At 45.4% G+C, this 13446-nt stretch overlaps 1 protein-coding gene across 2 annotated transcripts in view; it reads left to right on the top strand.

Moving 5' to 3' along the window:
- CNBD2 (cyclic nucleotide binding domain containing 2) overlaps positions 1–13446 on the top strand; it is a 49071-nt gene that overhangs the window by 32528 nt on the left and 3097 nt on the right. For both annotated transcript variants that reach the window (XM_066383921.1, XM_066383922.1), the window contains exons 9-11: positions 4734–4911; positions 5669–5789; positions 9250–9413. In XM_066383921.1, coding sequence (XP_066240018.1) covers positions 4734–4911; positions 5669–5789; positions 9250–9413 — 463 coding nt within the window. The remainder of the gene's footprint in view (positions 1–4733; positions 4912–5668; positions 5790–9249; positions 9414–13446) is intronic.

Below are 13446 nucleotides of genomic sequence, written 5' to 3'. Positions count from 1 at the left end.
GAAGGGGAGAGGAGCAGGAAGCATCAACTCCCATATGTGCCTTGACCAGGCAAGCCCAGGGTTTCAAACCAGCGACCTCAGCATTTCCAGGTCGATGCCTTATCCACTGCACCACCACAGGTCAGGCTGGGCTCATCTGACTTAAGTGCAGGCTCACCAGCTTGAGCACAGGGTCTCTGGCTTGAGCTTGGGATCATAGACATGACCCCATGGTCGCTGGCTTGAGCCCAAAGGTCGCTGGCTTGAGCCTAAAGGTCGCTGGCTTGAGCCCAAGGTCACTGGCTTGAGCAAGGGGCTCTGCTGTAGCCTCCCGGTCAAGACACATATGAGAAAGCAATCAATGAACAACTAAGGTGCTGCAATGAAGAATTGATGCTTCTCATCTCTCTCTCTTCCTATCTGTCTGTTCATCTCTCTGACTCTCTCTCTGTCTCTGTAAATAAAAAAACAACAACCCATATTTAAAATGTGTAGTTCAGTGAATGTTGAGAAACGTGTATCTCTTGTAACCACCAGAATCAAGTGAAAGGATCTATCCATCACCCCCAAAAGTTTGACTTGTTCCCAGTCAATCCCTACCCTTCACCCTGGTCCTAGGCAACCAGCAATCTGTTTTCTATCCATGTAGGTTACATTGGTCTTTCCTAGGGTTTATGTAAATGGAATCTTACCGTATGAACTATTTTGCACCTGGCTCCTTTCACTCAATATAGTGTTTTTGAGTAGTTGGTTTACTCCCTTTTTATTCCTGAGTAGTATTCTCTTGGAGAACTTGTTAATAAGTCTTATTATGTGTTGGGCACTGTGTATGGTGCATAAAACATGCTTTTACAATGGTACCTTGAGATACAAGTTTAATTCATTCTGTAACCGAGCTCGTAAGACAGTCAACTCATATATCAAACAAATTTCTCCCATTTAAAATAACTGAAATAGATTTAATTTGTTCCAGCCCTGTGAAACATCCCCAAACCATCCTAAATTATGAAAAAAGACATGTTTTCAATTAAGAAACACACATGTATACTTTACCAATGCATAACAAAATATATGAAATAAAAGAAAAAACTGTTATTTAGTACTTTATTCTTACCTTAGAGACAGACGAGTGCGGGTAATGGAGGTGAATGGTGGAGGAGGAGGGAAGGAGGAAGGGATGCAGGCACTGTAGATATGTAAACTAAAACTGCACTTTCTTAACACTAAATGTAAACTAAAACTGCATTTTCTTTACTTTAAACCTGGTAGAAATCAGGGTAGTAAACTTGATCCCTACCGCTCACTAGTGGGCATTCCAGCTTTCATGGTGGGCAGTAGCGGAGTAACCAAAGTATAAATAAAAAGATAGATTTCACTTTAGTAAGTTGTTTTATAAAGATTTATTCTGCCAAACTTAGTGAAAATCCAACATAAAGTATTTGGTAAGTAATTATTATTATATGTTTTAACTCGCTGTAACTCTGCTTTATAAATTTTACAAAGCAAAGTTACTTCCCTACTTTATAAATCACCATTACTGTGGAACCGGTGGGCGGTTAGAAAATTTTACTACTAACAGAGATACAAAAGTGGGCAGTAGGTATAAAAAGGTTGACTACCCCCGCTTTAAACCAGGGGTACCCAAACTATGGCCCACGGGCCGCATGCGGCCCCCTGAGGCCATTTATCCGGGCCCCACCGCACTTCCCGAAGGGGCACCTCTTTCATTGGTGGTCAGTGAGAGGAGCACAGGATGCATGTATGCTGGAGTACTGTATGTGGTGGCACCGCAAAGCGTAGCATTGCTCATGTATAGTACTACTTCCGATGACGCGGGATGCACGCGTCACAGCCCCGGAAGCACGTCATATCACTTGTACGGCTAGCAGTGACAAATATGGAACCGGACATTGACCATCTTATTAGCCAAAAGCAGGCCTATAGTTCCCATTGAAATACTGGCCAGTTTGTTGATTAAATTTACTTGTTCTTTATTTTAAATATTGTATTTGTTCCCGTTTTGTTTTTTTACTTTAAAATAAGATATGTGCAGTGTGCATAGGGATTTGTTCAGGTGTTTTTATAATCTGGCCCTCCAACGGTCTGAGGGACAGTGAACTGGTTCCCTTTGTAAAAAGTTTGGGGACCCCTGCTCTAAACAAAACTAAAACTGCACTTTCTTTACTTAAAATGAAACCACAAAAACTTAATTGTAAAAGAATGAACTTTCTTAACTTTAAACTTAACGTAAGTTTAACATGTGTTTTTCATTTAATCATCACCTGTTTTTGCCTTTTTGGCTGCACTTTCGGCACTTTCACTTGCAGGACTTTTGAATAAAAATCTATCCAAAGAGGTTTGCTTTTGCCTGCCTTTTAAAATGTTATGGAAATGTGACAAACAAGTGTCATTAAAAAGTGCTGAAGCACAACCAGTTGAAACTTTTTCTGGGTGTTTATTTTCAATGAAACTTGAAAGCTTCTCCCATATTGCCAGCATGTCTTTAATTTCACTTGTAGAAATCACTTCCTCCTACTCTGCCTCCTCCTCACTACTATCTCTTGCAGAAGCTCCGTATGTTGCATCATCTGTAGCTCCTTCAACTCCTCAGTTGAGAGTTCCTTCTCATGTTCCTCAATGAGCTCATTTACGTCACCCTCATCTACCTTCAGACCCATTGACTTTCCGAGGGACTCAATCTCCTCCAACGCTTCTACCTCAGTCTCGGTCTCCGGTTCGAATCCTTCGAAGTCCCTGTCTGCAACAACATCAGGCCATAACTTTTTCCATGCCGAGTTCAAGGTTCTTCTTGTATCCTCTTGCCATGCCAAGTCAATAATGAGTAAACATATCACGATGTAGTGATCTTTCCAAAACTCTCGAAGGGTTAGATTTGTCTTCTCAGTCATCTCAAAGCAGCATTGGTACAAGTACTTGGTGTAAAGCTTTTTAAAGTTGGAAATGATCTGCTAATCCATAGGTTGCAAGATTGAAGTCGTGTTGGATGGGAGATATAGGTATAGGTCCATGAATTTGAACTCATCGAGAATGTCATCTTCAAGACCAGGTGGGTGGGCTGGAGCATTTTCAAGGATTAGTAATGCTTTCATCGGGAGTTTATTTTCTTGAAGATATTTCTTCACTGCAGGCCGAAGACGAGATTTACTTGCTCAATAAAAACTGCTGCATAACCCATGCCCTAGCATTGATGCACCACATAACCTGCAGTTTTTCTTTAAGTAGCTTGTGAGTCTTAAAGGCTCGAAGATTCTTGGAATGATACACTAGCAGTGGCTTTACTTTACAGTCACCGCTAGCATTTGCATACAATGCAAGAGTCAGACGGTCCTTCATGGGTTTATGGCCTGGCAGCTTCTTCTCCTCTGCGGTGATGAAAGTCCTCCAGGGCATTTTTTCCCAAAACAATCCTGTTTTGTCACAGTTGAACACTTGTTGGGGGATGTAGCCTTCTTTGCGATAGGCGCAGCAAAACGTGCGATGTACTCCTCAGCTGCCTTAACGTAAGCACTCGCAGCTTCACCATGCCTCACCACCGAGTGGATGCCAGATCTCTTCTTGAAATTTTCAAACCAGCCGTGACTTGCCTTAAATGTATCTTCTGCTGCCTCTTTTGAAGTTGATGATTCTTTCTTCTTCAAGTCGCTGTAAATAATATGTGCCTTTTTGCATATTACAGTCTCCATCAGTGTATCTCCTGCCAGCTCTTTCTCTTTCACCCACACCAGCAGAAACTTCTTCATTTCTTCATGGATATTTGTCCTTAATTGGGACAGAATTGTAGTTCCTTTCTCTGGATTTGCACTTTTGATGGCATCCTTTTGTTTAAGGATGGTACAAATTGTAGATGTATTGCAGTCATACAGCCTTGTCAGTTCAATCACTCGTACACCACGCTCATGTTTTTCTATTAGTTCTTGCTTTACTTCTATAGACATCATTCTCTTCTTCTTCTCACCACTGTCCTCTACACTCACTTTCTTTGGCCCCATGATAGCACACAAAAAAGTTAATAAAAAAATGCAAAAAATGATGCAAGAATGAGTACAGCGCACAAGATTTGACTTGATTCTGTGGGTAACACGTGAGAAAGAACGAGATGCTGGTGTTGTGCTGCTGATATTGGGCCCGTGTGCCAACGCGCCAACTAGTGGCAGCTTCTCAAATCACAACTCGTATCTCAGAATTTCGCTTGGATCTCAAAGAAAAATAAGGACCGAGTCGCAGCTCATATCTTAAAAAATTTGTATGTTGGTCTGCTCGTATCTCAAGGTACCACTGTATCTGTAATTCTTAGTTATCCAAGAGATTCTGTGACTTGTTCAAGATTATATGGCTAGTCACTCATTTATCTTTCATTGCTACCTCTACCCCCAGTCCCTCTGAAAGCTCAGATAAATGTGATCTGCTAAAAGGCATGAGCTTTGAATCAGATAGACTTGAATTCAGATTCAAGCTTCTGCCTTTACCTGGGTGACTCAACCTCTCTGCTGTTCATTTTATCTCTTAAATGAGGCCAGTGACACTTGTCTGGATGCAGTGCTGTAGCTCAGGGCCCAGCACAGAGGGGCAGTACGTGGACACTACAGTGTTTCCTTTCCCCTTCTATTTTTCTTAATTTCCCCATGCACCAGACTTGCCAGGCAGGCGACTATAATGCACCTCCAGCCACCACTGCCGCAGCTCTCGGCTATGCCAAGACCCACTAATGTGTTGTCCTGTGCTTTCTCTTACAGAGCTTTCTCCTACGCAGAGATTTAAGGAATTCCAGGTCAGGTCATACCCTGTACAGGGTTTTAGCTCTCTAAAACTTCTGCATCTCCAGAAAGCCTGGGAGCAACAGGGGACCAGCTCCAGTAGGAAGATTAATACCTCAGGAAATAGTCTCCCGAAGACCTTGGGCCCAAAGATCAAGTACGCTAGCTCTTGGCAGATAGAAGGGTTCAGATTCTGGTTGAAAAGGATGATATATATAACTTACAGGGCCAAACGTCAGGGATGCTGGGAGGTGGGTGCAGGTAGCAGGCGCAGTTCAACCCTAAAGATTGGGGTGCGTGGGGGAGGCAGCCTGAGAGGTCCTAGGTGTGATACCCAGGAGCTGCACGGTCTGCCTCCACCTCTCAGGCCGCTTTAGGTGGTCCAGTAATTCCTATCTCAGGGGACCCATTTGAGGAAAAGGAGAGGACAGACCTTACAGCTCTGACACTCTGCGTGTTGCTGAGCCTTAAGCCTCTTCAGAAAATTCTAACCATCCAAAGGAGGCAGTAGGTAAGAGCCTGGATTTTGGAGTCTGTTCAACCCAGGTTCAAATCCTGGCTTGGCAACTAATATTTTAGCTCCATGTCCCTTGGCAAGGAACTTGACCTCTGTAAACCTTAGACTCCTTGTCTGTAGATAATAGTGTCTAAGTCTCGGGGTTGTTGCAAGTCAGCAATTAAATGAGATAATGATAACTATATCTAATACCTATCTTCTTCTCTTCCAAATCTCTCCCCTGTTAAACTTCTCCAGTTCCTGCCCCAGTCCCTCCCAGGACTTGATTTTGAGTTTTCTCACTTCTGGGAGAGGGGAGATGAAATCCATATGCAGTAGAGTTGAAGCTGATTATCCATGGCCTCATGAACGGGCTGTGTTACAAATGAGTTCTTTATAACAAGCTGTCCAATTTCAGATCCAGGCATCCTCAGGTGCTCCAGTGTCCTATGATCAATACCAAGTATGGCGTTCTCCCGAAGGAGGCTTTGGTGGGGGCCTACATGAAGATCCACACCATGGAGGAAGGAGACGTCATTGTAAGTGTACTGAGAGCCTTGTTTACGATGTCCTGTGTAACATGACAGGAAAGGTTTGAAACATCCCACTCTATATGTGGTGATACAAAGGAACATTATTGATTTTTTTTAGATATGATGATCTAAAATTACCATATTGTGCTCATTTTTAGGAGCTTTTATATTTAGGAGATACAAGTCAAATACTTACAGATAACATATGACATCTGGGAGTTGCTTTAGAGTCATTTAGGAATAAGGCAAGGCTGTCCCCTGTCACCATTCCTATTCAGTGTTGCATTGGGAGTCCTAGCCAGAGCATTAAGACAAGGAGAGGAGATAAAACATATACTGATCACGGAGGAAGAAATAAAGCTGTTTTTGTTTGCAGATGACATGACTGTCTATGTAGACAATTAAAAAAACGAAAACAAACAAACTCAAAAATCTTGTGAAGCTAATAAATGATGATAGCAAAGTTGCAAGGATAAGGCAATGAACCACTGGAATTTGAATGAAAAATGCAATACCATTTACAGTAGCACCAAAAAGTGAAACACTTAAATGTAAATCTAACAAAAGTATGTTCAGGATCCATATGCAGAAAACTAAGTATGATGAAAGAATTCAAAGAAGATTTAAATAAATGGGAAATAGTCTCTCTTTACGGATCACATGATTACAATTCTGTGACATTCTGGAAAAGGCAAAACTATCGAGATTATGAAATGATCAGTGGTCGCCAGCGGTGCGGAGCTCGGGGAGGGTGAGTGGGTAAAGCACAGGGGAGTTTCAGGACAGTAAAGTTCTCTGTTCGGTACTGTCACGGTGGAGTCAAAACAGTAAGCCTTTATCAAAACCCATTGAACTCTAGTGCACGAAGGGTGAACCTTAATGTAGATAACTTGTAAAAACGAACGAACAAAAAGAATTACCGAGGAGGTCAGGGCATCCCAGGAAGGAATACAGACTATGACAGAAGAATCTAATAATGTTACAAATGCGTGAAACCACCTCCGTGAAGGAGGCCAGAGAAGATAGTGCCGATGACCTTAGTGTCTGGAGATGACTGGAGTCTGTAAGACTAAAAGTGCACGAGCGTTGTGCTCTAGTTCAGTGGTCCCCACCCCTTGGGCTGCGGACCGGTACCGGTCTGTGGGCCATTTGGTACCGGTCCGCAGAGAAAGAATAAATAACTTACATTATTTCCGTCTTATTTATATTTAAGTCTGAATGATGTTTTATTTTTAAAAAATGACCAGATTCCCTCTGTTACATCCGTCTAAGACTCACTCTTGACGCTTATCTCGTAAGTTCGACAATTATATTTAAAAATACCACAGTTTTTACGCCGGTTGCATAATTTTATTTTGTGCATTTATCCATCCCACCCTAAAGGCCGGTCCGTGAAAATATTTTCTGACATTAAACCGGTCCGTGGCCCAAAAAAGGTTGGGGACCACTGCTGTAGTTGATAAGGTTGTTTCCCACCAGTGTGTGGATTAGCAGTTGATACTGCAGTCCCTGTGTACTGGAAGGGGTGGATGGAGTAGGTGAATGGCTGATGGTAGGGGCCAGGGGGTCTCACCTCTCACCCTGGGGAGGAAACTGACAGGTCAGCTGGGGCAGGGGCTGCAGTGACCTCTGTGGTAATGGATTAGAGTGGAAGACAGCAGCATGTACTCATGTCTAGCTTAATTTTGATACAGATGGTTACATATAGAAATATTTTATAAGCATATGTATAAACATTATATCTTTTGCCTTGTCAGCTGACAGGGCCTAAAGGAAATGACACCTCTTTAGCAATGAGCACTCTAGCACCCAGCTCTTGTGTCCAATACCATTCTTCATAAAAGAACAAAAAGCAAAGGGCTCCTTGGGAAATGGTTGATTCTAGGACTCAGGCGGGAAATATTCAAGATGAGCTGAGAGTATAATATTTGGTAGTGTCAGCGAGTAAGGAAGTGTTGGGGGGAGAAGAAACTACATTTATGGGGTCATATCAAAGGGACACAGTGGCCAATTAAAAGAGCTCCCAATGGCCAAAGCTGGGATAATTTGAACAATTTGCAAAAGAAAATAGACTAGCATCGATTATAACTCAAATTATAAAGTAAACATCCATGAATACATACTGATGCGATGTTTAAACAATGAATAAATTAATAAAAAGAGAAGAGACAAACCTCCACACAGAAGAATTCCAAATGGTTTCTGTAGATACTCTGCCCTACAGGAGCGGATGCAGCTCGCCCCCTGCACAGAGGGCGGGGCTGCACAGAGTCGTTTCCTTCCCAAGAGAACCGTGTGGAGCGGGGGAGAGGGAATACCTTGACCCCAGTGAAGCCCGATAAACACGACCACAGCCAGGCGGTCAGGGCCAACATCGGTGGTTATAAGTCATGTCAATAGTATGTCCCCTCGATACGATATAAAAAGTGGTGTGTGTGACGGGAGTGGCACTTGACCTCTGTGGTCCTCTTCTGGAGCCCTGTGTGTGGTCATCTCAGTCTGGGCAGCTGCAACCTGCCTGAGCTCTTCCTGTGGTCCCCCAGCCGCAGGCCCTTCACCCTTCTCCCCCGGGTTGGGTGGGCTCTTAATGCTTTTGCCCTGCCTGACTGTGTGTCTTTGGAGGCAGGAAGGTCAGCCCAGTACTGTCTGGGAGCCCAGGGCTATACCAGGGCCTTTGATCCAAGCTGATTGAATATTTTTGAGCTCCTAGCAATCTCTTTCTTTTATTCAGTAAAACTCTGCTTCCTGCAACTTGAACTAGCTGCCTGTCCACCTGCCCCCGCAGCATAGACCATCCCCCAAGAACAAAACAGAAGAACTCAGCTTCCTTGCCATGTGATGGCCTCTAGGCATTTCAAGAATGCTGTCTTGTTTTCCATTCTGCATGTAACAGAATATATATACCTACAAACAAACAGTAGGAGCTGGTTAAAGGGCAGCCGTTCTGGTTTCTGCGCAAGGGCCTCCTGCCCACTGTACGGAGTATAACAGCTGTGAGGTGCTCTGTGTCTCCCAGAATGTCCTACACACACCGTCTCGTCTGGACCTTCAACAGCCTCGTAAGAAAGATAACATGTCGCTTGACCTGTGGTGGCGCAGTGGATAAAGCGTTGACCTGGAAATGCTGAGGTCGCCGGTTCAAAACCCTGGGCTTGCCTGGTCAAGGCACATATAGGAGTTGATGCTTCCAGCTCCTCTCCCCTTCTCTCTCTGTCTCTCTCTCTCTAAAAATGAATATAAAAAAAATAAAAAAAAAGAATAAATAAAAATTTTAAAAAAAGGAAAGATAACATGTCACCATTCCAGTCTTACCAAGGGAGACAAGACCAGGACTTGCCCCCATGGTTGGTCAGATGACCACGCTGGACTCCCTTCCTGTTTGGGGCCTCATGTTTCCCGTCTAGAATGTCTGCAGGTAGACGTGGTGGTCTCTGAGGTCAAACTTTCTGGGATGTGTCTTCTCTAGGGCCTTCACCAGATCCTCCTCCCAGAAAAGGAACAAGACACGCGGCCCTTGATCCTCGTGAGCCTGGGAGCTGAGTTGATAGCGGTGAGGAAAGAAAAATTTTGTGAGCTGATTGACAGTGAGGTAAAAGACAAGCTGTGCGGCTTCAAGGTTGAGTACCCCAGGTCAGTGCTGGGTATGTGTGTCTCCCGCCAGAGCAAACAGACACATTTTCTCCCATTATTTTAGCAAAAGAAGGAAAATGACAATACCTAATGCTGGCAAGGGTGTGGCTGCTACACTATAAATTGGCTCAATTCTTTGGTTAATAATTTTAGCATTATGTTTCAAGGGCCGTAAAACTGTGCCTACCCTTGGAAGCAGTGGCCCGCCTGTGAATTTATCTTTCTATAACTAAGTTATGGGGAAAGCTTTATGTATTAGGATGTTCAAAGCGGTCATATTTGTAATAGAGAGAAAAAACACCACCACCACCCACACACGTTACACTAAGGGGATAGTTTAGAAAATTGTGGTCCATTCCCTTGATAGAACATAACTGTTTCAGTAAAGTGACAGGTTTAACAGCTGTAATAGCAGGAGGTAAATGACAATGAAAAGAGAGGGCACAGAATTGCGGGGATGCTATGACTATGCTTTTGTAAAACACAAGAGAAAAATCTAGGAGGAAATAGCAAAATTGATCATTGCGGTGGTATTGCCAAATTTGTAACTGTCATTCTCTCTGGCAGATAGAACTAACAGGGACTTTCTCATTCTAGTTCTATGGCCCGCTCATGTTTGTTTTTGCGATGAGTCTGCATTGCTTTTTTTTTTTTTTTCTTTTTTTTTTTTTTTCTGAAGCTGGAAACGGGGAGAGACAGTCAGACAGACTCCCGCATGCGCCCGACCGGGATCCACCCGGCACGCCCACCAGGGGCGACGCTCTGCCCACCAGGGGGCGATGCTCTGCCCCTCCGGGGCGTCGCTCTGCCCCGACCAGAGCCACTCTAGCGCCTGGGGCAGAGGCCAAGGAGCCATCCCCAGTGCCCAGGCCATCTTTGCTCCAATGGAGCCTTGGCTGCGGGAGGGGAAGAGAGAGACAGAGAGGAAGGAGGGGGCGGGGGTGGAGAAGCAAATGGGCGCTTCTCCTATGTGCCCTGGCCGGGAATCGAACCCGGGTCCCCCGCACACCAGGCTGATGCTCTACCACTGAGCCAACCGGCCAGGGCCTGCGTTGCTTTTCTAATGAGGAGGAAAGGTAGACTTGGTAAAAGTTGTGTCACGGTGGGGACATCCTCAGTGAGCCTGTCCAATATAGTGCCACATACATGGCTCTGCACAGCCTGACCCCTCAGCGGCCCTGCGGCGCCTCCTGCCCCTTCACCCCCCCTCCAGCAGCCCAGGCAGGTCGCCTCACGAGCCCTGCACGCATCCGCCTTTGCCACTGCAGGCCCCTCTGCCTGAGATGCCGTCCCCTGCTCCTGACCCTCCTCTTTTGATAAATTTCCTGCGCATTCTTCGAGATCGATCTTCTCCAGAAAACCTTTCCGGATGCACCCCTAGTTGGGGTTAGTTCCCCTTTTTCTTTACGCATCGCGCTTCTGCCGTGGGTCGGTCAAAAACCACGCACATTGTGTTATGGCTTTGAGCGCCGTGGAGTGGGTACAGCTCTTTCTCCACCACTGGATTGGCGGCTTCATGAAGGCAGTGGCTGGGCTTCATCTGTCTTTTGTCTCTGGCGCCCGTGCAGCACCTGGTCCTGGTCGGTGCTCAGGAAATACTGAATAAACACATCAGGCATACTCACTGCAGGAAACCAGACAATGCTGAACGTTTAAAAAGGCGAATACCGGCCCTGGCCGGTTGGCTCAGTGGTAGAGCGTCGACCTGGCGTGCAGGAGTCCCGGGTTCGATTCCCGGCCAGGGCACACAGGAGAAGCGCCCATCTGCTTCTCCACCCCTCTCCCTCTCCTTCCTCTCTGTCTCTCTCTTCCCCTCCCACAGCCAAGGCTCCACTGGAGCAAAGTTTGCCCAGGCGCTGAGGATGGCTCTGTGGCCTCTGCCTCAGGCGCTAGAATGGTTCTGATTGCGGCAGAGCGATGCCCCAAGATGGGCAGAGCATCGCCCCCTGGTGGGCGTGCCGGGTGGATCCCGGTCGGGCGCATGTGGGAGTCTGTCTGACTGCCTCCCCGTTTCCAGCTTCGGAAAAATACAAAAAAAAAAAAAAGGCAATTACCAAAATCGTTTGCATTCCTCCAGCTGTCCCAATTAGCATTGTGCGTATTTCTTTTTACTGCATAGATATATGCCGAATGTGCATTTATCGTGCACACACCCACAGTTTTATAGTGGGAATCATGAATTACACACTTGTGCTTTCTCCTTTTCCTTTTCTTGTGGCGATACTGCGATCAAACTTGGTTTGCTGACACGTGTGGGATTTGCTATGGGATCTCTATGACCTTAACTGAGTCATTTTCCCTTCCCTAGGCTTCAGGCTCCAATCTGCAGAACAAGAAAATGAGACTAGGGCAGTGTTTCCTAAAGTGTGGAACACATGGAAGTGTTTACAAGATGAGTTTAAGTGGCATACCAACTGACAGTGTTAGTTTTTTTAAGCTTAGTCTCTTTTTTTTTATTTTTTTTTTTATTTATTTTTTACAGAGACAGAGAGTGAGTCAGAGAGAGGGATAGACAGGGACAGACAGACAGGAACGGAGAGATGAGAAGCATCAATCATTAGTTTTTCATTGCGCGTTGCAACACCTTAGTTGTTCATTGATTGCTTTCTCATACGTGCCTTGACCGTGGGCCTTCAGCAGACCGAGTAACCCCTTGCTGGAGCCAGCGACCTTGGGTTCAAGCTGGTGGGCTTTTGCTCAAACCAGATGAGTCCGCACTCAAGCTGGCGACCTCGGGGTCTTGAACCTGGGTCTTCTGCATCCCAGTCTGACACTCTATCCACTGCACCACTGCCTGGTCAGGCAGACAGTGTTAGTTTTAACAACTATGTATGTATTCTAGTGAATTCGAAAATAGCGACTCACTCACTAAACCTGTGAGCTAACAGACTTTGTTGCTTAGAACAAAGCCAAAGTAATTATTTAAGTGAAAGAAACTCAGTAGATTTAAGAAAAAATCATTAGTAAATTAAAGAACAGAATAATATGTAGATATGGCCCAAACTGGGGCAGTTTTGTGAGAAAAGCAAGTTGGGAAACAGTGGTGGTTCCTGGTACCTCAAAGAGGCCACAGTTCTCTGGTTCGGGTATTACTAATATAGGAAATAGCTATTTAGAGCCACCTACCCAAGGAACGATTTAAGAAATCTTAGCTCCTTGCATAATGCCTGGCACATGATGGGTGTCAGTTAATGTCTGTTGAGTTGAAATTCAGAAAATGTTTACATAGACTCAGCGGTGGCAGATGTCTGGGCTGCCCAGTCAGCACTTCGCTGCGGTCGTCTATAATGCTGACAGATGGAGTTCTGGCTTATTCATTAATTGTTGGACTCATGGTTTTCTAGACTGCTAGAGCAGGCAGAAATCATAGCCGTTACCCAGCTCAAATCCTCCATGTTTTCCTTGAGGACCGTGAGGACCAGGAAAGGGGCCGTGACGTCCTGTAGGTCACAGAGTCACTGGTCAAGACACCTGTCTTGTGAATGCTACAGGTTAGATAACCTGAAACCTCTCTCCCTTTCCTATAAAACTAAAGCACAGAGGGGGATGTAGTGTTGGAATTGCCCAGTGAAGAGGGGTTTTCAGGGAATCATGGGTTGCAGTTGTACAGCCTGCAAGGACAGATGAAACTCAGTTCAAGTGACACAGGAGAGGACTAAAACTGCTGCATGAAGCTGAGGCCTCTAGAGGAGCTACCCTGGTTAGTGAAAAATGACTAGAAATTGGCATGTGACCACCAGCATCAGGAGGTAACGTGGAGTCTTATCTGTCTTAACTTGGAAAGAGAAGATCCCCTAAGAAATTGTAATTGCTGCCCTGGTGGTTGGCTCAGCAGTAGAGTGTTAGCCCGGCGTGTGGAAGTCCCGGGTTTGATTCCCGGCCAGGGCACACAGGAGAAGCGCCCATCTGCTTCTCCACCCCTCCCCTTCTCCTTCCTCTCTGTCTCTCTCCCTCCCACAGCCAAGGCTCCATTGGAGCAGAGTTGGCCCAAGCACTGAGGACGGCTCCATGGCCTCCACCTCAGGCACTAGAA

Source organism: Saccopteryx leptura, chromosome 5, assembly GCF_036850995.1.
Source record: "Saccopteryx leptura isolate mSacLep1 chromosome 5, mSacLep1_pri_phased_curated, whole genome shotgun sequence".
NCBI lineage: Eukaryota > Metazoa > Chordata > Mammalia > Chiroptera > Emballonuridae > Saccopteryx > Saccopteryx leptura.
The sequence above is the reverse complement of the archived record's forward strand: the minus strand, read 5'-3'. Positions and strand labels throughout refer to the sequence as shown.